The 25804-nt window shown below is 52.1% G+C and overlaps 11 protein-coding genes across 11 annotated transcripts; 5 read left to right on the top strand and 6 right to left on the bottom strand.

Annotated features, from left to right (window-relative positions):
• Positions 1–275: 275 nt before the first annotated feature.
• COCCADRAFT_22324 (uncharacterized protein) lies at positions 276–1371 on the bottom strand (the record flags this gene model as incomplete). Its single annotated transcript, XM_007709271.1, has 4 exons — positions 276–422; positions 566–799; positions 1020–1096; positions 1299–1371. 4 exons carry the CDS (start codon positions 1369–1371, stop codon positions 276–278), a joined length of 531 nt encoding a protein of 176 aa, XP_007707461.1.
• A 940-nt stretch (positions 1372–2311) lies between these two features.
• On the top strand, positions 2312–3109 carry COCCADRAFT_83680 (carbohydrate esterase family 3 protein; the record flags this gene model as incomplete). The annotated part of the gene is made up of 2 exons (XM_007709327.1): positions 2312–2416; positions 2477–3109. 2 exons carry the CDS (start codon positions 2312–2314, stop codon positions 3107–3109), a joined length of 738 nt encoding a protein of 245 aa, XP_007707517.1.
• Positions 3110–3525: 416 nt separating this feature from the next.
• COCCADRAFT_1008 (uncharacterized protein) lies at positions 3526–3945 on the bottom strand (the record flags this gene model as incomplete). Its single annotated transcript, XM_007709242.1, has 3 exons — positions 3526–3621; positions 3680–3754; positions 3844–3945. 3 exons carry the CDS (start codon positions 3943–3945, stop codon positions 3526–3528), a joined length of 273 nt encoding a protein of 90 aa, XP_007707432.1.
• Positions 3946–4476: 531 nt separating this feature from the next.
• COCCADRAFT_83492 (uncharacterized protein) lies at positions 4477–5259 on the bottom strand (the record flags this gene model as incomplete). The annotated part of the gene is made up of 3 exons (XM_007709326.1): positions 4477–4786; positions 4839–4949; positions 5006–5259. The coding sequence occupies 3 exons, from the start codon at positions 5257–5259 to the stop codon at positions 4477–4479; spliced, it is 675 nt and encodes a 224-aa protein (XP_007707516.1).
• A 242-nt stretch (positions 5260–5501) lies between these two features.
• COCCADRAFT_83691 (uncharacterized protein) lies at positions 5502–6181 on the top strand (the record flags this gene model as incomplete). Its single annotated transcript, XM_007709325.1, has 5 exons — positions 5502–5549; positions 5605–5619; positions 5799–5949; positions 6040–6105; positions 6156–6181. 5 exons carry the CDS (start codon positions 5502–5504, stop codon positions 6179–6181), a joined length of 306 nt encoding a protein of 101 aa, XP_007707515.1.
• A 920-nt stretch (positions 6182–7101) lies between these two features.
• COCCADRAFT_22321 (uncharacterized protein) lies at positions 7102–11216 on the top strand (the record flags this gene model as incomplete). Its single annotated transcript, XM_007709270.1, has 3 exons — positions 7102–7422; positions 7464–11064; positions 11131–11216. 3 exons carry the CDS (start codon positions 7102–7104, stop codon positions 11214–11216), a joined length of 4008 nt encoding a protein of 1335 aa, XP_007707460.1.
• A 974-nt stretch (positions 11217–12190) lies between these two features.
• On the bottom strand, positions 12191–12958 carry COCCADRAFT_83758 (uncharacterized protein; the record flags this gene model as incomplete). The annotated part of the gene is made up of 1 exon (XM_007709324.1): positions 12191–12958. The coding sequence occupies one exon, from the start codon at positions 12956–12958 to the stop codon at positions 12191–12193; it is 768 nt and encodes a 255-aa protein (XP_007707514.1).
• Positions 12959–13440: 482 nt separating this feature from the next.
• Positions 13441–13758, bottom strand: COCCADRAFT_83585 (uncharacterized protein; the record flags this gene model as incomplete). Its single annotated transcript, XM_007709323.1, has 1 exon — positions 13441–13758. A coding segment is annotated over one exon (318 nt), but the record flags the coding sequence as incomplete, so codon positions are not given.
• Positions 13759–13872: 114 nt separating this feature from the next.
• Positions 13873–16149, top strand: COCCADRAFT_22319 (uncharacterized protein; the record flags this gene model as incomplete). Its single annotated transcript, XM_007709269.1, has 1 exon — positions 13873–16149. One exon carries the CDS (start codon positions 13873–13875, stop codon positions 16147–16149), a length of 2277 nt encoding a protein of 758 aa, XP_007707459.1.
• An 872-nt stretch (positions 16150–17021) lies between these two features.
• Positions 17022–20329, bottom strand: COCCADRAFT_32656 (uncharacterized protein; the record flags this gene model as incomplete). Its single annotated transcript, XM_007709294.1, has 6 exons — positions 17022–17192; positions 17263–18451; positions 18502–18614; positions 19417–19888; positions 19944–20201; positions 20262–20329. The coding sequence occupies 6 exons, from the start codon at positions 20327–20329 to the stop codon at positions 17022–17024; spliced, it is 2271 nt and encodes a 756-aa protein (XP_007707484.1).
• A 301-nt stretch (positions 20330–20630) lies between these two features.
• COCCADRAFT_83746 (uncharacterized protein) lies at positions 20631–24773 on the top strand (the record flags this gene model as incomplete). Its single annotated transcript, XM_007709322.1, has 3 exons — positions 20631–22019; positions 22715–24613; positions 24663–24773. The coding sequence occupies 3 exons, from the start codon at positions 20631–20633 to the stop codon at positions 24771–24773; spliced, it is 3399 nt and encodes a 1132-aa protein (XP_007707512.1).
• Between the last annotated feature and the right edge of the window lie 1031 nt (positions 24774–25804).

The following is a 25804-nucleotide window of genomic DNA, read 5'->3' as shown; positions in this document are numbered from 1 at the left end:
TGCGGAAGTCCGGGTACTGGTGGAGTGGTACCAGATACCGGAAGTCAGCATAAATCGTGCACGAATTATGCACGTGTTGTAATCCAGTTGTCACTGTTGACGCCAGACTGAAGGCCTGATCCCCCCCGCCCGAAAAAACGAACGCCAAAAAAAGTACGCCTGGTCACGATGTTTGGACAATGACATTCTCAGGTCTAGTACCGTTGAACTCCATTCTTTACTTGTTCTCACTACCCCGCAGACGCATGTCGACATGCAGCCAGCAGTGTCGATCTTTATATACGAGCGGCAAAAGTGCGAGCAAGGCTGGCTGAAGAGCCCGCAGCGTGGTTGGAGTCTGGCCATATGTTGTGCGAATACAAGCCCGCAGCGGAGCCTAGGAAAGGCCAATTCTCGTATGGACCCTTCCGCTGCTGCGCAACCTGCGTAAACGGGCTGCCGCGAAATACGCCTTGTCATGTTCTGTTGGATCCAGAAGGGTGTGTGTGCGTCCATCTTTGCCTTTGTTGGCAGCAGTCTAGTTCCTATTCGGGCAATGAACGTCCCCTTTGGTATACACACGTACTCGTTTAAGCGACAAGGCCGTGACGGTTGCGGGTCCAGGTCTAGATTCCTTCGCCTTCCATTCCTCGCGCTTGTGGAATAATGGAGACTGCGATGCTTGGCGGCGGCGCAAATGAGCGGGTCGAGTGAACGTCCGACTGATTTCTGCGACAATGTCAAATTGACGGCGAGGGCAGGAACAGTCGTGTGCAACCGATAGTGCACCGCGTATGCTAGCGGCCTGGGGGGAAGAGCCCTATGGCGGCAGAGCAAGAGGAAGAAGTAAAACGTCAACCTCACCCCATTCAGGCCTGCAGCCGTACGGCAAGGTTTTCACTACCGTCATCGGAGCGGCCGCGGCATCAAGCAGTGCATCACGCTTGTTGCGTTTGGCTTGCACAGGCGATTCCGCCGACAGCCATGCCACTGCTCATCCGAACGCCAACTGCGTAACTAAGTATGCGCCCGCTACGTACCATGCCATTCGCATACAATATTACCGACATCGCTTGCGCCGACGACCGACGTCTTGCACATGTAGTACGCATGCGCCCTGCATACCAACTAGTATACGCATGCTTAACCTAAATTGCCGGCAAACCATGTGTCTAACTCAATCTCGGCAGTCCACGACGACGCCAGGTTAGCTCAACCCATTGAACCAGAGGCCAGGCCGACAGAGACTCTGTGGCTGTTCAACTTGCTGCCAAACCTGCTCGAAAATAGAGTAAACAGAGTCATTGTCAATCACATACCAGAGGGGTCTGTGTCGACACGCTTATCGTCATGGCGCATAGTCCTTTGTTTACCCGTTTGCTTTTCTGCCATGTCTGTAACGTTGACACCTCCAACGTCTGGGGCAATAACAACATGGGCTCCTCAGAATGCAGGTCGCAGGATATGCAACACTGTCATCACACTTATCATCTGACAGTCGGCCTCCCCTGTCCTCTTTCTCCCCCCCCCTCGGCATCCATCGCCAACGTCAGATTAAACGTGCTAAATCCCTTAGCGGTCAGATAGCCTTACCAGGCCTTGTCTAGGCTCAAAGTGGAGACATTACCTACAGGGTTGCGCCCACCCGGCCCTGCATCAGCCAGGCACCGCCGCTTCCTCCTAATATTACTGCGTACAGCAACAGATGCACCACGCGCCGCACGTCGCACGCCACCCAAGTCATGCACACCTCCCACATCCTCGCTGTTGTTTCTCTAGCGACGCCCATGGGCGCAAGGGGGGTGCGTGGGCTATGAACATGGAGTCAGGTTCCCGTGCGCTTCTCCGCCTCGTCTGACACTTGGATATAAGAAGCACTTTCCACCTGGCCGAGGGGCTTTTTGTTCCAGGCTACAATTCACTGCAATATCTTTGCAATTTACCCTTCCCCTATTTGGACTTATCGCTATGAACCAGGCCCTAGCTTTATTGTAAGCTCTATATTTGATTCTCACTACAGGATCGGCGCAGGGTACAGCCACTCCACCCTCCCGCCCGTTCGAAATTGTGAAAGCAGTTTAAATTACTCCGGCTCCTCGTATCACCACTGAATCTTGATCCATTTCCGATATCCCAGGGAACCGGACATCTGACATCCTTTGGCGGCCAGTTACGAAACCATATTTGACGCCAATCAATGTCTGTGCGCGGTATATAGTCACTCAATCGCGGCTTACCTTTTTTCGAGGAGTGCTTCTGGAACAAGGAACCACTCTGAGTCCCCCAAAACCTTTTACACCCCCGGTCAATCTGGGTTCACCCATCCTACATCATGGTCAAACTCGGTGCTCTGGTTCTTGGGCTTCTCAGTCTGACGACTGAAGTATGCGCGCAAAGAGCCGTCAGGATAATGCCCTTTGGGGCGTCCATTGTCTCAGTACGTTGTCACATTAACCTTTTGATATATACAGTTCCACGTACTAACTTCAAATCTTAGCGATGCTGGCGCGCAAACCTCCAAACCTCTCTCCGAGCTGCGGGTATCACCAACTTTGAGTTTGTCGGCAGCCAGACATCAACATGCTCTGGCACCAACATCGACCAAGACCACGAAGGCCACCCCGGATCTCAAGCAACTGCCTGGGCTGCCACCACCAACCTGGTAGCCAAGCTGAAGCAGAATCCCCCGGACGTAGTCATCATGCTCATCGGCACCAACGACGTTCTCATCGGTCAAAAACCCATTGTCCAGATCCTCGCCTCCTACGACGTCCTCATCTCCCAAATGCGCGCCAGCAACAGCAGAATGCAAATCATCTTCTCCAACCTGCTTCCTCTGGACCCCGCCCGCTTCAAAGCCACCCCTGTGCAGGGTATCAAGGACCTCAACGCCGCAATCGCAACATACATCGCTACGCAAAATACAGCCCAGAGCCCCGTCCGCTTTGTCGACAACTTTTCTGGCTTCGATGCTGTCAGGGATACGGATGATGGCGAGCACCCCAATTTGACTACTGGCGTACAAAAAATGGCAGCCAAGTTTTTTGGACCGACAAGAGATGCGATTAGAGCTGTTTCCGCGGCGAAGAGGGTCAGGACCGTTAGTGTGAGGTGGAGGAATAGAGTATAAGATAACATTGTTGTTTGTTTGATTCGTTTTATTTGTAGCATTTTAATTGGCATAATTTATGAAGTCACGGCCTCTCCCTCCTTTTTTGTCTTCTCTTGACAAAATTATTAGGATTAGTTGTGTTGATACATTGTACTTTTGACTTTACCTTTTTTTTTCTCTCCTTCTCTTCGGCTTTGGTGGAGAGAAAAAAAAGGACCAACCGCACTTTTTTTTTCTTCTCAAAGCAACGGCTCTTCGAAACGATCAAGTGCAATTGCGAACAACTTGCCCTTCTTCTCACCAACATTACTCTGCCTCCTCTGCCTTGCCCCCCCTTTTTTTCCAATCCTCTGGACTTGCCAAACCGCCCTTCCGCCCTTCATCCCTTTGCAAAGAAGCCCAAATCAAGCCCTTGACACCGCTCTTCTGTAGAATCAGGAATCCTTCTTCTTCGCCGCCACCGCCGCCGCCGCAACAGCAGCAGCAGCAGCAGCAGAAGTAGTCCTCTCCTGCATCGCCAATCTCGCAGCCTAACCTTCTATCTCAGCCTCCCCAACAACCATCATTCTCCATTACGCTTTTACATACCACGATCCCACGCGAATGCTTGTTTTTGATGAGTTTGGCTTCGGTGGCTGCTTTTACTGCTTGTTCTGCTGTTTTCTGCCAGGGAACGAAGTGTTAGCCTTGTATTAAAATGGGTTGGTCTGGATAATCGTTTGCTGTGTGTGTGTGTGTGTGTGTGTTCTTACAGCGTCTTTGGCGCGCTGGGCATCGGCCATTGCGATTGCGGTCGTTGCGGCGGAGTCGGTTGTCGTGCAGACGTAGGTTGTGTCGTAGCCTGCTCGCCCCATTTTTTGAGCTTCTTGGGCTTGGGTTATGTATGTGTGTGGGGGGTGGAGCTGCGGGTGCTGGATGCAACTTGGGGGGTGTTGATTGGGATGACAGGTAGGATAGCAATGAGAAGAATGGTCGTTTGAGGGCTGATAGGATTTTTTGTGTGTTTTTTTTTCTTTAGTTTTGTGGGGTGAAAGTGTATGTTAATGGTGAAAGCGGTGGTGTGTAGCGAGATTGGATGACGGTGAATTGATACTGATGTGGGATGAGTGAAGATGAGCGGACAGGAAATATTTGTATGACAAATAAATATTGAACTTGCGGCAGGAGAACACACGGTAGAAAAGTACAGTGACGACCTACATGTGCATTCAGAGTATACGCAGAATGCAGGCGCTCTAGAGGTAAATGGTATCACGTTAGGCCAACAGTGTCCAGACATACACGCAACGCAGAAACCACAACTGGACATTAAGATGTAAAAACATTCGAAATTCTCGTCGATCGAGTATAAACATATGCTGCTCCTTGACCCCTGAATCCAACTCTTACTTGGTCAATACAACCTTGAGCTTCTTGGGGCTGTGAGTAAAGAGGTTGGCATAGGCCTTGGGGACAAACTTCCGCTTGTTGGGCTCCTGGACAAAGTACTCGTAGCCCTGCTTGTTAGCAAAGTTGATGGCGTCCTCCTTGGACTTGAACTCGATCCTGTGTCCGTTCATGAAGTCGGCAGATGATTGCCAGCCCATGAGCGGGTTCTCCCATCGGTGACCCTTGGGAAGGACATCCCAGTCCATAAGCCAGTGTGATGCGTTCCAGGTGCCAGACTGTGTGGCTGTCTTGGAGGGCTTATAGATGCTGGGGGGTATTAGCATGGCTTCTTGATATCAGATAGGTGGGGCCGACGTACCGGACAGTGCGTGCCTGAAGGTCGGTTGGGGCACCTGAGAGAACAGCGGCGGGCACACTCTCGCCAGGCTCACTTCCATCCATAACACGCTTAGGGATGGGGGAGAAGTTGCTGGGAAGATGTTAGTCATTTATGTATATGGTGCCCGGGGATTGCGAGTGACGCACGAGACGCGGTAATCGATAGCGGCGTTGTAATCCGGACGGTTCCTCATCCCTTCAGCGGCACCCTCCTCGCGAATCTGAGTGGAAGAGCTGGTGAGCTTGACTGCGGGCGCATCCTTGGGGCTCGTCTTGTGTGCATGCGGGGTGGGCTCGTTTGTCGAATACGCGCGGTACGAAGGGACGGCGAATCTGGCGGCAGAGGGCCGCAGGGCAGGCGCAAGCACTCGCGATGCAATTGACCTGGGTAGGGCAGACATGGTGGTTGCAGAGTCGATGTGGCGGGCGCGGGTGTTGGTGATGTCGATGAGGTGAAGCTGGGGTGGCTCCTTGGCGAAAAGCGCCGGCATAATCCGTCCTGCAGCTTTCTTCTCGAACCTCACCACCGACCGCACGACCTCCATCTCCACTCCATCGTCTTGCCCGCCCTGGTACGCTGCCCGAACACAGACCGATATGCCGAGAGAGGGCAATTGATGTTAATTGAGTCACAGCCGTCAAGATGAGCTTCATCACCAAGCGCGGTCTCTCGACCCTCATCCCCCCCAAGGTCCGGCTTTCTACTCGCCCCTCCTCTTGCGCATCGTGCTGACAATGCTCCACAGATTGCCTCTCCCAATGTAAGAGCTCCAATTCTCCAAGAAATTCACCGGCGATATTGTAAATACCCGCGACCGTGATCGCATATGCTTTGAACCACCACGAACCTCGCCCACAATCCCGGTTGCTCAAGCGAATCGCATTGCACGCCCATAGCTCAACCCATCCTAAACACCACCAAAGCTGATACACCCACTAGGCCATCGGCTCTTCCCCCAATGCCGTCCGCATGCAAAAGGTCGTCAACTTCTACGAGAAGCTGCCCCGTGGCCCAGCTCCCGAGCCTGAGGCCAAGGGTCTTCTCGGACGCTACGCGAAGAAGCACATGGGCAAGAACCCATCCGGAAGGCGTAAGTACATCTGTGGCCGCTTGGGACGAGAGCAGTTGTGAACCAAAGCGCAAATCATGGCATATTAAACACGAAACTGACCGAGCACAGCGCTCGTCCACGTCATTGGCTTCCTGATTGCGCTCGGCTACGCCCAGAACTACTACTTCCATCTCCGTAAGTTTGACTAGTTGCATAAATGAGGCGATGTGACTCACAGCTCCCAGGCCACCACAAGAACAACGAGCACTAAGCGGCTCGTTTGAGATGCGCTGGATGACCATGACCGGATAGACAGCACTTGTATAAGTAAAGTGTAGATGGAATCAAGCACTCTGCTAAGACAGTCTTTCTTTTTGTGCACTTGACTGTGTTTTTGTTCAGCCCATGTTTCAACATGCAACAGGCTGCGCCGCCCCGGGCAATGCCCTCTAACTGCGATGGCGAGATGCTCTGCTTGCATACAAACGTCTAGATGACATGCATCATCAGAAATTTGCGACATCTCTGATCGCACAGTCATATCGGTTGGAGCGATGATGGTCTTTCACGTGGCGGTTGCACCATGTCCGTGTGATCCTGTCTTGCAGGCTACCTGCGCCTTTGCATTGCTCGCTCCAACTTCCCTGTGAAAATCACATATGTGAATGATTAAGGTGGCACTATGTATACTTTGGATGTGATGTGCATAAGCCCTCGTCATACTCTGGGACTTCATACAAAGAAGGCCCCAGCCCGTGCCAAGACTAGCGCCTCTCACCATCGTGGCTACACTTCGCCTCAACCTCCTATACACCGATCTACACCCGCAATCCGCCCCGCCGCCAAAGGGCTCCTTGTACCCAATCTCTCCTATCTGGCCACGACTCTTCGCCGTCCGGTACAAACAGCGCGACTTTGCACGTGTTCGCGACTGCCCGCCAGCCCTCCCGCCAGCCCGCTCAGCCCGCCAGCTCCGCCTCGAAACCCTTGAAACCCTCCGCACCACCCGCCCTCCAAAGCAACCAACTTGCAGACATCGACTCTGCGGAAGCGCCCACTTGACACCTGTGGCGACTCTAAGCATCTGACACTAGGTGATTACTTCCAACTTTTCTTAGCTTACGGATCGCATATGAGCGATCGCGGGCACCCGGCTAGAGTCGACTCGCACCAGGCGACGCCGCTCACGCAATGTCCTCTTCCAAATCCGAGTACAAGCATAGTTCTGACATTGGGTCTTGCGCCACCGCAGTTCCGGAAACTGTTATGGCAGAGCAGGTTGCCAACGATGTGGTAAAGGAAGCACAGTCGGTGGGACGTTCGGCGCCCATCGACGAATCTGCATCAACTACCAACGACCCCGCCGTTAATGGCGACCCGCCCTCGGGCACAGCGACCACCAAACCCACTCCGTCCGAAGCGCCCTCCACCAAACCCACTGCGAACGGCATAGATATAGCCTCGGCTGGTAGTGTACACGTGTCGCAGAAGACCCAAGGACAAGCGACAGCTGTAAGTAGCGACGATTAGGGGTATGGAGGTGGCATTGACAGTGGCAGGCCGACAACAAGCAGTCAGGCGCGTCACAGCATGAGACTAGACAGCCCCACCTTACGGTGGGATCCAGCGAACTCTCGGTGTCCGACTCACAGGCTCTGGCTGACGCAAGCGGTGGTTCGGATACAGACATTAGCCGTCCTGGTAGCGTTGATCAGTCGAAGCGGGATGGAAGTCATGTACGGACCAGCTCAGCAGCGAAGAAGCAGCCCTTCAAGTCGGTATCTGTGACAAAGAGCTTTCTGGCGAAAACGGTTACATCGACTCCCGCTGCGCGACCGGGCGATAAAGCGACTCCTACTGCATCCCTCAAGACTTCCAACGTGCTTTCGGCAAAACCTCGCCTCGTCGCGAAATCAGGTACTGGCAACACCCCACGTACGCTCGGACAGGCCAACGGCGCGGGCGCAGGCCCAGATGCGAGCAAAGTCTGGAATAAGAACCAGCCAGTACCTCCACCTCCACCGAAGCAATTCACCGACGAAGAGCTGAAACAGCAGTACGGAATCCACCTTGCGACACGTTTACAGGCAGATGAGGCAGGCAAAGAAGCCAAGTGGGCAGATATCGACGATGACGAAGATGACTGGGCTCCGGAAACTGTGCAGTGGATGGACGGGACAAAATCTTCAGTTGCAGTACAGCCAGAAACCCCAGTAGTGCCCGCCGAGGAGCCAAAGACGATACTCAAGCCTGAAGTACCCGCCGAGACACCGAAACCTTCAACATCTCCTGCCCCAACTGCGAATCCACCCAAGCCTAGCGTTACTGGCGGTAACAAGACCATTTTGAAACCTGGAGCACATGCACAACCTACCGGAAAATCGAGTCTCGTCCTCAAAGGCCAGCCAGAGAAGCCGACATTGGTAGCCAAACCATCGGCGACTGAGAAGAAATCACCATGGGCGCCGTTGCCTCCGATCGAGAAAGTATCCCCTGCGCAGATCAATCCTCCCCCCGCACACCAACTCCCTCCGCGTTACTCGCAGCGAGAATCCCATGGTTACGATAGTATGCCCCCGCAACCTACCAAGGAAATCGCTCCCGACGACTTCAATCGCTCATGGCGAAATGATAACGGTGGACGCGATGCCCGAGATGGGAGGGAGCTTTTCAACTCGCAAAGCGGTCGATATGAACCTGTTCACAATGATGCACGGAGAAGTGGTGGACGTGATAGTAACTTCCGACAGCAGCCTTCGGTGCTGCAGAGACCCGCTCAGGACGGCCCAGCGGAACCGTCAGCTGCGTTCCAGACATCGAGAGCAAGTGCGGACGGCCCTGCATGGGGTAGGCGAAGGAACTCTTCAAACGTTAGTGGGGGTATACCTAGACGCATGTCGATAGATCCACGAGCACCAGACATGCCCACCGGTCCTATGCACATGGAACGTCGCGAATCGCATTCCATCAACGGTTACGACCATGCCGAGTCTGTGGCTTCTCGCAATTCGCCTTTCCAACAGATGAGGTCCCCGAACGTTGCACATGCACACCCCGCTTCGCCTTATGGCTCCGTCACTTCACCTGCCATGCAAGATGCACCGGCGCCAGTACAGGCGCCGCCTGTGGAGAACCCTGTTGAGGTACAGAAACGCCTCATGGCTGAGAAGATTGAGCGCGCTCGTCTTAAGAAGCAACAAGATCAGGAGGCAGAGAAGCGAGCTGAGGCAGAGAGGAAAGAGCGCATTGCGAAGAAACTTGCTGCTATGGGTCCGCCTGAATCGAAGCCCAAGGCCAAGGAGCAGTCTCCCTCTCGGCCTGAGAAGCCGGTGCAGAAGGAGAAAACGGCGGCAACTTCTGTGCAATCACCGCCAAAACCACCTATCCCGACCACGGACGGTGAGGTTACTCAATATGGCATGATGAAGGTGCACCAGCCACACCCAGTGAAGAAGTCGCCCCAAACAGAGCACGCCCGACCAGGCCAGCAGGTGCCTTCTGCACCCGCGCCCTCATTGGAGCAGCAGCCTGCGCAGCCGTTTGGCTCGCTTGCTCGTGATGGTGAAAAGTCCAGGTTGACTGTTCACTCTGACGCCACTGCACATCAAACAGACGGGGCTGTCCCTTCTGGGCCTAGGCCTCAGGGTCCACCAGCTACTTGGGCGCCTGCAACAGCACCTCAACCTCGACCTTGGACCTCGCAAGTTTGGGGACCGCCGCAAGCGAAAGATCGAGCCCTGGGCAACGGTACCTTTGACTCTGGTTATCGAGGCCAGTCTCGTCCTGGAGCCCAGCCGCCACTTCCTGTTCAAGCACCTGCAACAGCTCCGATTGGGACAGCTATCCCTCCCCAGAGTCTTACACCACAGTCAACCCGACAGATGCCTGCCTCACAGCCAATGTTCCAGCAGCGAACTCCGCATGCACAGCCCCCTCCACCTTCAAGGTCGGGCAGGGTTGTCAAGCCCATCACTGGCGGCGGCTGGGATACTTTCAGTGATCTGATCCTCAAGGATGACCAGGAGGCTTTGGCGAGAAGCAGGCAGGAGCGAGAACGTCAGGGTGAGGGTTTCCGCCCCGAGCTGCGAGAGACCTACAAGGATCAGCGGGGCCAAGCACAGGTTACGTTGCACGACAAAGTTGTTCCTGACGCTGCTCTTGTCGACAGCCTAAAGAAGGACGATGCTCCCAAACCTGTCAATGAAGGCCAATCGCCGCAACAAGTCCTTGGTCAAGGTACCCTCCAGCAAGCCACTGGCTCTCGTGCATCCCGATTCTTCCCTCGACCCACCGAGTCATCCCTAGACGCAATGTCATCTTCAGCCATGCATACTTCAAACAAGGCCGACTCTCCTCCACCTCCACCGGAGACAGAAACGCACCCCGCCTTCAGTAGCGATGCGGGACATCCATTGGTCAGATTACCGAAGCCTTCCCCTGTTGTACGTCTACCTCCATCGGCGTCAGGCACGGGCCCATCCCCTACTGCCCAGGTAACTATGCCATCGCGCGGACAGGCTCTGGGTGCTCGGCCCCTCGCAATGAACCCGGAATGGCAGGCTAGGTTTAACAAGCTTCTCGACAAACCCGGGTCTACTCGTCCAGCGTCTAACCCTGCCAACCCACCATTGCCTCCAGCCATTCCGCAGCAAGGCGCTGTCGCTCCAGCTGCACTGTCAAAGGCTTCACTTGATGTTCGCGGGAGCACAGGGCCTGCCACCGTATCTCTCCCCACTGCTCCACAGAGGAACCCCTTCTCAAACGACCGCGGTAGCGAGGTGATTACTCGCAAAGGCGCTGAGGCCCTATTTGAAGATCGGGAGTTTGGCTCGTTACCCACGGTGAAACTGTCCAAGGTCTCTCATCTTGCGGCGGACCAGCCGCCAAAGGCTGCCCCTAAAGATGAACAGTATCCCAAGTTTAAGAAGTTCGAGAACCCGTTCACGATTCGCCGACTTGAAGCTTTTGACATTGAGAAGACTGCCCAATACAAGGGTAAGTTTGACGTAGTCATACGGATTGCCAATATGCGAGAGCCCGTGACAAAGTCTGTTCAGAGGAAGCACTACGGCCCCAAGCTCAACCGACAGGCTAAGCCCAAGCCTTCCGGCAGCCCGAATGCAGCGTTTTCCAATGCGGCCAAGGATCGCCCGCGTAAGCCATCGCAGCAAAGTCAGGCCGATCGCTCATATACGAGCAACAGTACTACTCATCCGTCAGGGGCGAAATCGTGGTCTAGCAACAGCAACACCCGTACACCGTCAACCCATCAGCCCACGACATGGGCAAAACTTGCAGCGGCCTAAGAGTGTTTTGTTCACTGTAACACTGTCAGACCGTGTTGACACTCTCGCTTGATGGCATCAAAATTTGAGCCCCGTCATGCAGATACATGACTGTTGTGATTTACTCATCATAACAAGAACACCATCCACACCTCATTTTCTTCAAAAACAGTAAACCCTGCGGCATCTTGTACCACAACGTTTCGAGTGGAGCACAAGGTCGCTTTTTCGGGAGACAGTGTGTTCCCAATTTTTCTTTTCTCCTTTTTTTTCAATTGCTAAGCATTCACTCGTGCTTTACATGCGACATTTCAGTTTCCAGGTCTGTATGAGGGGATTTTTCTTGGACTTTCGTTCATCTCCTCTTGCCATACCGGGCGTCTGGACGCGAGTATGGGTATTGAACGATACGAAGGGATGTGACCTCATGGACGCGGAAATGGGACGAAACTAGAGCATTCATGTACTGCTAATAATATTCTGGAAACTTTACGTACTGTCTCCAATATACGTGTGCTGACATGTGATGTACTTGAGGATGTGAAGTGATGACAATGTGGTACTACTGTATTGATCTCTGCACATAGTATAATTTGTGAGTGCAGTACAGTAACATAACTGAAATCTACTTGATGCCCCAACACACATCTCTTGCCCAAAGCAATGTACCAAACACCCCGATTGCTAACCCAACCACCCTTTTGCATCTCCAACAAATCTTTATACCCAAAATGACCTATCAACCACAATTCTAGGCCCTTTTTTAGCCACCATCGTTAAAGAAGCCCTCAACCTAACAAAGAAAACTTGTACGCACATCACTCTATTATTCCTCCAGCACCAAAACGATGTGTTACAATGCTCTCCGTTCGGATTCCAGAGGACGGAATTGCATGGTAGCGGAGTCGGCGGCGCTGGTAGAGGAGGAATAGGTAGGTTGGGAAGATTAGGATTGCGTGGTGTGGTGTAGTGAGATGAAGTGAGTCGGGTCTATCCTAGACAGTGCTAAAATTACACCTCCTCGTAGATTCCAATGTCCAATCATTGTAAATGGGTGGCACTTCGCAACCATATGGGACTTGAGTTATGTTCCAGGGCGGCCATGTGTTTTCTGTGGGGTGATAACTTTGTGGTTTTTGGGCCCAGCATCCGCAGGTGGTGTTGTTGCAGTGGATCTGGACGGGTGAGGTGCCCTCGGAGAAGGATACGTAGTGGATTTCTTGTTGTTGAGTTGGTTGGAAGATGTAGGGTGTTTGAGCGTCGTACCGCATGTCCGGGACAGTGGTGTGGGTTTTGGAGGCTTCGTAGCCCGGAGTCCATGGTGCATGGTTGTTTGATTGCTGGTAGTATGCTTGTGGTATGACGGAAGTTGTTTCGTGAGACGATTCATCTCCTTGCTCTCTCTGTGGATATCCAGTGAGTGTCTGCGATGTATGATCGTCATGCTCTATAGAAGGTTGCGGTATGTCGTGATATTCAAAGTTGATAATACTTGGATCAGGCAAATGACTTGTTGATACCGAAAACATGTGTTGTTTAGGAAATAGGTTTGTGGGGAAATTGTATGTAGTTTCTGGTTCTGATGCTTTCTGTGTGAAATGATACTGCTCGTAAGCTATAGAATGCGCTGAAGGCATCATCTCTGCTCCTTTGTTGCATATCGGATGCTTGGAAGGGTTGGTGGTTTGGTTGTGCTGCGGGAGTAAATGGTCTGAGGTGCCTTCAAGGTGAACAAATTCCACTAGGAAGTCGAGTGCATTCATACTGATAGAGATTGTGAGTTGAACAAGGGAGAGAAGGGATGTGGTTCATTTTAAAGTAGATAAGAAAGAACAGAGTGAAACTCGACTATTTCACGGATATGATCTTTCACACAGAAGTATTGAATGTCACGTGAACATTACTCGTACCAGACGGGTGTCACGTCTCATCGGTGCAATGTGATGACCACATCGGCTTTGATACTCATGCAGGCCAATTTCTCTGATAGTCACGCGATCCTTCCAAATCTTTCTTTGGATGTGACCATTGTTTACCGGCTTCTCAAGCCCGCCTTCATACTCGGTAGAAGAACTCGAAACAAAGAAAACGATGATGCTTGCTCGAATATCTTCGAGTACAGATAGGACAAGCGAACAGCCATATACATGTCCAACTCTCAAAGGCGCTTGGATGTTTAAATTATTATGTTCTTAGAAATGATAAGCCGTAGAGGTTACAAGATAATATGTACCAGAGTGTATCCCTATTGATTCGTGTGAGTAATACGCTGTATTCCACAGCAGGGTGACCGAATCTTAGGTGTGACGAGGCGGGTTTGATCAGATGATGCTGTATCGCGGATGTCGTGTACATATTCCAGAGGTATTTGCACAATGTCCGTTTCAGGAAAATTCATATTGGCAAACTTTGTGAAGTGCCACTGCGCTGTGGTTGTCAAGAGTTGCCCCCTGCACAGTGTCGTGAACTGCGGTGCCTGAGCGTCTGTCGCTAGCGCGGGGATTGTTGACCTCCATCCCACCATACCCAATCTATCCGTATCGAGACGTGCGCGCAGCGCGACGCGTTAAATGTGTCGATTCGAGCTCTTGAGCTTGCTCATAGTCTTTTGCCAGCGTCTTGCGTCGCGAAAGACGCGATCTCGCCCGAGGACAAGCGACTTGCCGTTGCCGCGACCATGCTACACGAACTCCTCCTCTCGCTCTCCGGACACTCATCCCCGCTCTTCGATGCCCCTGGCCACGTGACCTCGACTGCTGATCGTCTGCTCTCTCCATCGGAAAAAGAACTGTTGTCTTCAGTCGGCCATCTTTCCAGGCTACACCGAAAACTGCGCGACCATGCTGCTTGGATTGCCGCTTCTCACCCTTCCATCATCTGTCGAGCAGTCGCCACTTCAATCACATCACATCATCTCGAACAGTTTCAACAGAAAATACTTGATGTTGAGAGCCGCATCCTTAAACAAGATGCTTCGACTGTTGGTGCGTACAACATTGTGCCACTTGCCGGGGTCGTCAGCGAATTTTCTGAATGGGTCAGGATCATGGAGTGGCTCTGGGACATCACCAACTATATGATTCCTGCGGAAGCTTCTTACAAAATCGAGAAAATGCTTAGCCAATCTGCTTCAGGTGCTGGAATCATTGACAAGCTACGGGCGGAGGCGCAGACTGGGTTTCCTGACATCGAAGAGGCCGCGCATGGTCTGAGCAAGGTTGCAGAAACATCGTGGCTACGGCAACTATCGACATGGTTGCTGTACGGTCGCCTGCCTTCGTGTCGCATTGATTTCTTCATTCAACAAGATGACGAAGATGCAGAAGAGCAGATTTTCATCTTGCAGAGCAAGTTGCTCCCCAAGTTTGTAACCAGGCAGACTGCTCTTTCAATCTTGTTCGTCGGAAAGTCGCTCAACCAGATTCGGTCACTACCATCAGCGGCAAAGGCATTGGACGCTACCAATTCGCTTTCAGAGCTTGATCTGCTACCTAAGCACGTTCAGCAACTCTCTGAAGTCACCGCGCCAATATCAGTAGCGAAGCTTTCTGAAGCTGTAGCGAATATTCGTTTGTCGCTCTCACGAAACCTTCTGCAGCACTTGCTACCACGTGAGAAGATTATTGAGACCTTGACTGTTTTACATCAGTTTTTTCTCATAGGTCGGGGTGAATTCGCCCTGACTCTGATTGCTGAGGCAGACGATAAAATGTCGTCGCGACACCGCAATTCATTGTCAGGAAAGTCTAGCCAGTCAGTAAAGGGCGTGTTACTCAAAGAAGCGGAGATCAACCATATCCTTATGCGCTCCTTCTCTATTCTTTCGACACTCTCTAGCGAGGATGAGAACACGGACGATATCTTGGATGTTGCAACTCAGCTGTTACACTTGAGTGTCAATGGTTCCTCCAGCCACCGCCCTGGAACACCGGGACGTGCTAAAGACGCAGATTCCACGCTTCCACAACTTCCGAATCTGTCCTTTGACGAGTTGCTGCTGTCTGTGCCAACCTCACTCACCATGGATATTTGCTCACCCCTCGATCTATTTCTGACAAAGGCAGATCTTGATGTCTACTCATCTATCAATTCTTGCCTACTTGCAGTCAGACGTGCCCATCTACACTTGGCTGAGCTATGGAGGCACAGCTCTATACGGAGAGACTATCCATGTCCCCCAGGCTACCAATACAGCAACTCTGCGCACGGAAGAGCAATACTCAAAAGACGCCGCCAACGCACTACAAAAAGGTCGCAAGACATGCGAAAAATCTGGGCCACGTGTGCCGCTGCCATCTTCTTCTTAGCGGAAAGCGAAGCCTACTTTCACGGAACTGTAGTCCAACAAACGTTCCGCCACTTCATCACCTGGGTCGCTGGCCCACAAACCTCTTCAGACCCACCCACAGCACCACCCAGCCGCCCTTCTTCCTCAAGATTCCGCAGATCTACAATCGATGCGAACACCCAACAACAGCACGATCCTGAGGCCCTAGCCTCAGCCCACCGTCGCTTCCTATCCTCAGTCGCCTACTCTCTCCTCCTAACCGACCAATCCTTCACCAAAACACTGCGTACACTATGCACTCACGTCGACGAACTAGTAGCATTCATCACACGCCTGACCAAGATCCAGCAGAACCTCGACCTTGAAGAAGATGAAGGTGTAGAAGACTATGCCCAGAACTACCAAAAAGAAGAAAAAGACGTCAGTATCGAAATGGATCGTGCGAGGCGAAGACTAGACAGCGATCTCAAGGCGCTGGTGGACCGGTTGCGAGAAATAGATAGTGAGAGGATTGGAGCTTCAGCGCCTGGCACGGCGAGTTCGGTCACGTTGGGCGAAGGGACGTATGAGCCGTTGAGGGTAGGCGGCATTGATCGACTGCTGATGAAGCTTGATTGGGGCGGTGAGGATGGCGAGGGAGAGGCTGTTCTTGATGATTTGCTGTAGTTCTAAGGTTGGAGGCGCTTTGAGGAGAAGATAGACATGCCATGGTTTTGAGTTGAATGATAGAAAGTGTTACTCGATGCGATTAGCCAGCTTCGTCTTTGACAAATAATCATAGAAGACTACGAAAGTGTATCATTTCTTTGTTGGTCAACATGTGTGATCAATGTGATATAAGCTTCTCATAGAGTATCAGTAGATCTCTCGTTAACAGCCCTTGCCCATTGCTCATGGTCAGTGTGACTTGCCATATTCAGACATAATCAGAATTCAAAATCCAAAAAAGAAACTAACTTCACCCACTTTCGACCAAAAAGTTAAAGAGTAACAAAAAACAAAAAGAACGAAGTAATGATGAGGTCGTACCCGGGTTCGAACCGGGGTTACCAGAAAGCTTTTTGACTAGCAAGTCAAAATCTGGAGTGATAACCACTACACTATACAACCGATGGTGTTTTGATGGCAGATATTGATTTTAAGAATTTTATATACTAGGAAAAATGAAGAACGTGAGGCGAAAAAAAGGGCAGGTGCGGGGTCGTTGGGGCGCAAGTGGGGGCGATTACGTCGGTTAGTGCGGGTGTTCGCATCGGGTGGTTGCTACTTTGCATCGGTACCTGAATGCAGATGCTGCGGGTTGACTGGGGGGTAAGCTGAGAGTAGTAGGTGATTTACGTGTGCAACGTCCATTTACAACATCACCGAGCAAGCGAAAGAAAGCGATTCGTTCGAGAGTCCCAAAGACTCAAAAGATAATGTCTGTTTTTTCAAGGACACTGATATTTACTTTTCATTTTTCATTAATGTACAAAGTATTTTCATTCACTTTACTAACAACCCCCCGTTTTTTCTTCGCAAAAGTCAGGGTGGTTGGCTTAGATTTCATAGCCACATGTGGCGAGGTGCTTTTCACCTTCTTCAGGGACAGTCCACCTTGGTTCGACGCCGATGATGCCACGGGCGGTGATCATGGTGGTGTTGATGGGGCTCTTGGGGATGATTGTTTCGCCGCGGGTGGCGAGGATGGAAAGGACGTGTGCGGCGGCCTATTGTTTTATTAATCAACCATTCCCTTTACAAAAAAAACTGGGTTGGAAAGGGAAATAACAAACATACCTTTGCGTTGATAGTTAGAGTTTCGGGGTTAGGGTTGTCGATTGTGTCGCAGGCTTGGTGGTAGCAAGGGTCCTGCTCGATGCCTGTGCCAGTGTGCAGGCCGCCGACGGGCTTGCCGATGTTCATGAAGGATTGGTAGTCGCTTCCGCCGGTGAAGCGGGCGGCAGTTACGTTGACGCCTTTGCTGGTGAGGTGCTCGACGAAGAGCTTTTCGATGGCGTCGGAGCCGGGGGCGCCGGTGAGGTTGTAGGTGCTGCCGTCGCCGTCGAAGACACCAAAGTAGCCGCGGGAGACCATGTCGAAGTTGAGGTATGTAAGGATGTTGTTGGCCTCGGTGGCATTGAGGTTCTGAGTGTAGTATTTGGAGCCTAGGAGACCGTTCTCTTCGGCGCCCCACCAGGCAAAGCGGACTTTGTTCTTGACGTTGAATCTGCGAAGGGCACGGGCGATTTCGAGAATCAGGGTGCTGCCGGAGCCGTCGTCGTTGATACCTGCACCAGCCTGGACACTGTCGAGATGCGCACCGAGCATGATGACATTCTCTGGGTCACCATCCTTGGTCTCGGTGAAGACATTTTGTGTGATGCGCTCCTCGATAATCTGAGTTTGCTGAAAGTAGGCCTCGACAGCCTCGCCGGCGGTAAGGCGGGCAACGAGGGGCTCGGCGTCAGCGAGGTTGATGTACCCTGTTGAGACGTACTCGAGTGGGTTGGGGTTTGAGAGGGTTCCGCCAGTGACATTGGACCGATCGCTGGCGTAGATGACGACGGCTGATGCACCTGCGGCAGCAGCCGCCTTCATGCGTCCGGCAAACGTGGTGCCGTCTGGGCATGAGCCGCGCTGTACAAGAGCAATCTTTCCTTTTACGTCCAGATTGCTATATCCCTCTTTTGTGCAACCCGCAGCTCCGGTGGCACCCAGCGCGAGCGGAAGCGTCAGACCTTCCGGTGAGGTAGAGGGAGAATACGTCAATCCCACAACACGGTACGAGGTGTTGCTCACGGTGAACTCGATGGAATCGACTCGGTTGAACAAAGCAGGGAAATCCTGGGTCCATGTCTTGAAATGGGTGTTTTGTGTCTTTTCAAGCATGTAGTCGACCGAGGCGGCGTAGCCAGGAAGACCAAACGCACGGTTTCCACCATTGGCCTTTGCAATCGTGTCGAATGCTTTCAGATTGCCCATCAACCTGTCTTTTTGTTAATGGATTTTCCTTTGAAATGCCAAAATCAAACATACTTTTCGCTAGTGATCTGGTCCTGAATAGCTCCGGACGAGACCATAGGGCGAGGCCTGACTGCAGCCAAGGTTTGCGCCGCGCCCGCGAGGGCGATTGCACTTGAAAACTTCATCTCGGCGATTCAATAAATCAAGTCTTGAATTGGTGCGCAGGGCATTTTGTTTGCACAGGCAGCGAGGCATCTTCATATACTAATACGTGATTTACACCAAATCTTGGTAAACACCGGATCCATGGATAAATGCACGCACAACATCGTCGACGGTCCACTCTTATCACGAGCTCGGCCTGTACTGCGTCCGGAAGAGAAGGTCGTAAGAGTGTTAATCCTTTTTTGCCAAAAGGCCAAGGCCGGTTTTGAGATACCTGCCAAAAAGGACGTTAGGCCAGCTTGGCGTAGAGGCGGACATTGCCACAACGTTGGCTTGTGTCTGCGAGAAATTAATGGTTGCGGGCGGACCGGTACCGATGGAGTGACCAAGAACGATAGCAGCCGTGGATCCAAACAACCTCAGCTCGGCTGAGCGTTCGTCATCGTCGCCACTCTAATCGGGTACGACGGCTGTGTGTCGTCGGTCTGTTCACCATGATTTCAACAATGTGCATGGAACATCGGAGAGAACTTTTAACGAAGGATTCAGAATAAGTACAAGGCAAGAAGTGCAGAAGATGTGAGCTGAAATCTAGCGGGGCCCGTCTTTATAGTACTTGGAGCAACGAGTACCCGAATGTCAAAAGCCAATCTTGGTACGACGCAGCTTCTGCAAGTGCTGCATGATTGCAAAGGTCACATGGGCAGGACAAGAAATCAGAGAACAAAGACATGGTGATTGTTGACAATATCATCTCTCGCTATTTAGCAGAGGGGTGCGTTCACTACCTTCCGAAACCCCGTTTCCGTTAGCATGACCTACCGTCTGGGCTTGCTGAGCTTTGCGATCCCTTAAGACGAAAGAAATACCCATGGCTAGTAGGAAGCCTTGCAGGATGCCGGTAAAGATGAACAAACCCCATGCACTCCAGCCCGCCGGCCCCAAGCGCGCATACAGACTAGCAGCGAAGACAAAGCTGCCAGGCGTCTGGATGCACATCATGGGAATGGAAAGACTGCCTGTCTCTTGCAGCTTCCAAGTCATGAGGATCTGAGGTATGTATTGTATAGCTGCAAGCACAGTAGCGAGGAGGCCGAGAAAGTTTGCCCAGCCGCGGACATGGGACGGGACGGCGTATACGAAGACTACAGAGCCAAACAGAGCAACGACGAAGAAGGCAACAGACACAGCCAGGACCAGTACGGCTTCTTTCCATGTCGGCATTTGGGAATCTTGCTCTTCCTCTACGATTGATGGGGCGTCTCGGGGGAAGAAGATGAGGAATAGTAGCATGCTGGAGGTGGCTGTTAGCACTGTTATTGATGCTGCCGTTGGTGATGGCGTCCTACATGAAGAAGAAGCAACTCCACTGCACGCCTATCTGGACTATCCCTAGCATAGCTGCTGCACAGGGGAAGGTTCCGATTTCTTTGCAGCAGGCCATGTCTCTTGTGCTCTCAGGCAGGGTCAAGATGTTGGCGATGCTGGCCGTGCCAGACACGGTACCGAGTAGGACGAACATGGGACTGAGGCCGCGGGAAGAGCGGCGGGATATGATCTTGTAGTGCTGGGGCAGGTATGATACGAGGATGCCGAAGACAATGAATCTGTGAGGCGTAGAGGTCAGTCAAGTGCATTTTGCTAGAATGAATGCATATCGGACATACACGGAGACGGAGAAGTTGACCAGGTCGGGGTACTGCAGCTCGGTGCATCGCTCGTTGTGGGGATCCATGGCTACAGTATATTATGTGTAGCAGACAAAATGAGAGTGTCTTGCTGTCGCTATGTCAAGTCAACTGCTTGACTCACTCGGAGCCGTGACAGTCGGTGAATGGGGGCGCGTACGAGTGTGACGTATAGGCTGTACACACGCGTCGGGCAGACAGGCGAGGTACGTAGTAAGCTCCGAGCATGCCTCGGCTGCAGCGCGCGTGCCTCCGTGCCTGTCAACAAGCCATGGCACATCCTCAACCCCATCTCAGGGCATCAATGAAGACGCAACCAGTCCGTCTGCCCATCTCTGACCGGGCGCCATGGAGTTCCTGCCCGCCCTCCAGCATGGCATAGACGACCTCAAGCCCTCGCTGTTTGAACTGCTATCGGAACAACAACTCTCGTCGCTGCTCCCCCCGTCGCTGCGCTACCTGCTCGCCGTCGCAACGCCCCGATACCCACGATATCTGCTGCCCGTCCTCAATTCCTTCGATGAGGTCTACGCGCTGTTGATGCTCCTCGTCGAGCGCCACTTTCTACGCACCTATGGCGGCTCCTTTACCGAGAACTTCTACGGCCTCAAGCGCGCCCGTGTGCTGAGGGTGCGAGGCGGCGAGATCCCCCGCGCCCAGCTGGGCGCATCCGACAGCGTCAGAGAGGCCGTCAAGCTGGGTCGCGATGATGTGTGGAAGAACCTCGCCGTGCTCGTCGGCCTGCCCTGGCTCAAGAGAAAGTTGGACGAGGGCTACGACGTCCACGCCGCCCACGCCAACCTGCTCGGCCCCGGCTACAACCGCGAAAGAGAAGGACTCAGAGCCTGCGCGACCATCAAAGAGCGTCTGATGCACTATTACAAGTGGTTTCTGCGCAACATATACCCCAGCGTCAACGCTGCCTACTACTTCTCACTGCTCGTCTTCAACATGGCATATCTGTTTGACGGCACAAAGTACCACTCGCCCTTCATGTGGCTCATTGGCTCGAGGATACGTAGACTGGGCGAGGCCGACCACAAGGCAATTGAGCTGGCCACGGCCCCACGAAACATTGGCCCTGCGCGGCCCGGCGAGGGCGGATCCATCTTCTCGCCGAGGAATCTTGCCAGGAGCGTGCAGCCACGGCTGTTGAGTTCGCTCAAGATCCTGCTCCCTACGAGCATATTTGCGCTCAAGTTTCTTGAGTGGTGGCATGCCTCGGATTTTGCCCGGCAGTTGTCACGGAAGGCAGCAGAGAACATTGAGCTACCGCCACCAATACTACCTTCGCTACCACCCTCGGCCAAACAACAGGGGTCCAAGCAGATGGACGGTTCCGAGAAACCACGACCAACATCATCATCGTCCGACAAAACGCCGCGCATCGATCCCCCAATATCCTCAACCACCCTCCTGCCCATATTCACAGTAGCGTCACCGCCGTCTTCGGCGCTGTGTCCTATTTGTGTGACACCCATTGTCAACCCAACAGCATCGCCCACAGGTTTCGTGTACTGCTATACGTGCATACATCGCTGGGTTGACGGAGAGCATGATCGTCAGACTGCCTTTATGGAAGGTGGCGCTGGATTCCGAGCCGGGGACGACGAAGAGGGAGGTGATGAAGGCTGGGGCAAAGAAGAAGGCAGCCGAGAAGGTAGATGGGAGAGTGGGAAGGGGCGAGACGCGGTGACGGGGAGACGAGTGCTCGGAGGAACCGAGGCACTCAGAAGAGTAGTCGTCTGAGGCTGCAGTTGCAGCGCGATTGTAGATTTGAGTAAGCAGATAATGATACCACCAGCGTTACATGTTTTTCGACAATGTTCGTCAGTCCTTTGTTACGCTTGTCACGTGAGTATATATATACATGTGTGTGTGTGCTAAGTATGCAGAGTAAGCTGCATGTATCTGTTGGATTCATACACACGTACATATCTGGCTGCATCTCAGCGCCCTTTGCAGACCTTGGCACCAGTATGAGTAAGGCAAACTATATACGTACATGCATATTTCCCCAAGTGACTCATTTGCCATCATGCATTCCTCTCGATAGTGTCATGTGACTGTGCTGCGCCGCTCTGTAATCTCTGCCCTAGCCTCATAGCCACGGCCCACCGTTCGTGCTAGTGTGGAGAAGATGGATCCGAGACGCAGTAGCAGCTATGGAACGGCAGATCCAGGCAGTTCGGAGTCACAAGGCGCATGCGGTGCCGTGCTTGTCATCTGTCAACTCAAAGGACGAAGGGCGGAAGCTAGCGCTGCTATTATCACCAACTTCGCGTGGAGTTTCCGCATTGGGTTGCAGCACTTTCGCAGCCGATGACAACTGCCATCGTCTTCCTCACGCCCCGCTCTCAATCCTTTGCTTCTTAAACCTCCCTTCTGTCCCAGAATTTCCAAAACTTAATCAAACTCGCTTTGAGCAAAAGGGAAAAGAAAGCTTTACAGAATTTTGGGCCTTTCCAATCATGTCCCAACCCATACCGACAGGTCACCCTGTCACCAATTTTGCAGCCGATATCACATCGCAAGTAGAGGGCTTTGTTCAAGCGCAAGACATTGCAGAGGAGGCAATTGCCAGAGACCTCGAGCAAGACAATGCACTAGCTTCGGATGATGATTCCTCGTCAGGCTCAGACACGGCGACCCAATTTTCCATGATCAATTCTTACCGCCGGCCTTCCTGGGTAAATCCCGGCTCGCGATCAACAGCAATCATCTCATCGAGCGTACCCGAACGCAGCCACATGTCAACGTCGTGGAAAAAGCACAGCCATCTGTCCAAGCGAGAGAGAGAGCTTGTGCGCAATGAGGAAAAGAGTTTACTTCGCGACAATGATTTGCTACCGCCCAAACATCCGAGATCCGAGAGTAACGGTCCATTTGATCGTTTAAGGTCCGACATGCCCATCCTTGGCCTGCGCAGGGTCAAAAGCACTCCGGATGAAGAGAGCGCCATCGAATCCCTGTCCGAGCGAACTGCCCTACTAGGCGCTTCTGCTGGTAACCCAAGCCAGCCATATGGTGGTTTGGATACACCAAAGGTTATCCACAAGAAATGGGACGAGGCGGTTGCAGCCGGAAAAATCAACACAACCTGGCAGCGCGAAACAAAAGTCTTGACCAAAACATCGGCGCCACTAATCCTGACCTCTTTGCTACAGTACAGTCTGCCCGTAGCCAGTATCTTCACCGTTGGACATATTGGCAAGACTGAGCTCGGAGCTGTGAGTCTGGCTAGTATGACTGCCTCCATCACCGGATATGCAGTATATCAAGGCCTGGCAACTTCACTAGATACCCTTTGTGCACAAGCCTATGGCTCTGGACGTAAACATCTCGTCGGTCTACAGCTGCAACGCATGCTGTACTTTTTACTATTAATCACCATCCCAGTCTCCATAATATGGGCATTCGGTACCCAGATCCTGTCCCTGATTGTTCCGGAACACGAAACGGCACGTCTAGCTGGATTGTACTTGAGAATTCTTATCGCTGGAGGACCTGGCTACGTCGCTTTCGAAGGCGGAAAACGCTACGTTCAAGCACAAGGCATTTTTAACGCTACCATGTATATTCTCCTCATCTGCGCACCGGTCAATGCCTTTTTGAACTGGTTCATGGTTTGGCATCTCGGCTGGGGATTCATCGGCGCACCGATTGCAGTCGTCATTACCGAGAACTTGCTACCTCTCCTCCTATTCCTCTACGTCCGCTTCATCGATGGTTACCAATGCTGGGGCGGATTCGACCGCCGAGCTCTTAACAACTGGATGCCCATGATTAAGCTCGCGCTTCCTGGCCTGGTCATGGTACTTGCCGAGTTTCTCGCTTTTGAGATTCTAACTCTAAGTTCAAGTTGGCTGGGTCCTACTGAGCTTGCTGCACAATCTGTCCTTGGAACGATTACCGGCATCACATTCCAGATCCCATTCCCTATGAGTATTGCTGCCTCGACGCGCATTGCCAACTTGATTGGTGCGACTCTTGCCGTACCTGCGAAAACGGCCGCAAAGGTAGCTGTTTTTGCGTCTATTTTGGTCGGCATATTCAACCTCATGTTCCTTTCTCTACTTCGAGAAGCAATTCCGCGTTTGTTTACTCCCGATGAAGAGGTCATTGCCATGGTGGCCAATCTCCTCCCTCTTTGCGCTACTTTCCAAGTCGTCGATGCCCTCGCCGCCAACTGCAACGGTATCCTGCGTGGACTGGGTCGTCAAGAAATTGGTGGTTATGTGGGCTTGTTCGCATACTACGTTGTCGGCATTCCAATCAGTTTTGGTACTGGATTCGGACCGCTACATTGGGGACTATACGGTCTTTGGAGTGTAAGTGAAACCAAATTGAACAGATTGAAAAGATGCTAATGCAATATAGGGTCCTGCAATTGCACTAGCCATTGTCTCCGCAATCGAAGGCTGGTTTATCTGGCAAACAAGCTGGGAAAAGGCTGTTGAAGCCGCAAAGGCACGCAACTCTGCCAACTAATTCTGCTATAAAAGTGTGTTTTTTTCCTCGTATTTAGCGAACATGATGTCATGTTTTGAGCATGCAGAGACGACTTGATGTAAGATCAAAAAGTTAGCCCTAGGGCTGTAATGTGTGTGATGGACTAAAGTCACACGAATTTTATTTTTTATTCTTCAACGTTGTTTTCTTGCTTTAACTATGTCTATGTTGACTATCACGCCTCTTCAGCTAGAAGATAAGCCATGGGCATCATTCTTTCCGTGAACAGTTCTAATTTATCCTCTACTTCGAGACATGGCATCCAACATTGAGGTACACGACTATTGCATTGATTCTGCACTACCTCAAACTTAGCAGATTACAAATTTTGAATGAAGAAAGCGAACTGCAATATCTGCTTCAAAACTCCTTTTGGCTCATGTCGTAGAAGTCAAACCACATGACATCATATTTCCCTATAGCATACTTCAAGGGGTCGCTGGCCTGAATTTCTCGGGAACCTAGAGCCGACTTTGCAAACCACTAGGGTTCTCTATCAAACGCTTATCATCTTTATTCCGTTCCCTAACGGCTCTAATTCCGCTCAAGAGATCCTGTCTGATTGGCGTTTTACATTGTCCAAGTCCTACGTTCTGTCCATGCTTGGTTCTTAGTAATGATTTCCTATTGAGGCTGAGCATGGAAAAAGGCAACGGCCCTATTGGCCGGTTATCCGGCAGTGTGAGACTTCCACGTGGGGCAAGGAGTATGCTTCTAGAGCTCATGGAAGTTGTTTGCTTAGGTTCCTTCCGGCGGGCCACTATGTACATGCATATCATCTTCACGAACTCATTCCAACTATTACACCCCTTTTTCGTACATGTTTGCGCCCAATACCAAGACTCAAGTGCGCATCCTTTTTTTCTAAACTTCAAACCATTGATATTAAAGCGAACTAGTGGTCCCCGATCATTCTCAACATGCCGTGCTTCGCATTCGGAGAGCCGACCATCATCTTTGGATCGGCATCTACAAACGGCATACTGCGCACTTCTCACGGGCGGTTGCGT

Source organism: Bipolaris zeicola (assembly GCF_000523435.1).
Source record: "Bipolaris zeicola 26-R-13 unplaced genomic scaffold scaffold_7, whole genome shotgun sequence".
Lineage (NCBI taxonomy): Eukaryota > Fungi > Ascomycota > Dothideomycetes > Pleosporales > Pleosporaceae > Bipolaris > Bipolaris zeicola.
Note: the sequence above shows the minus strand (reverse complement) of the source record. Positions and strands in the feature narration are given on the sequence as shown.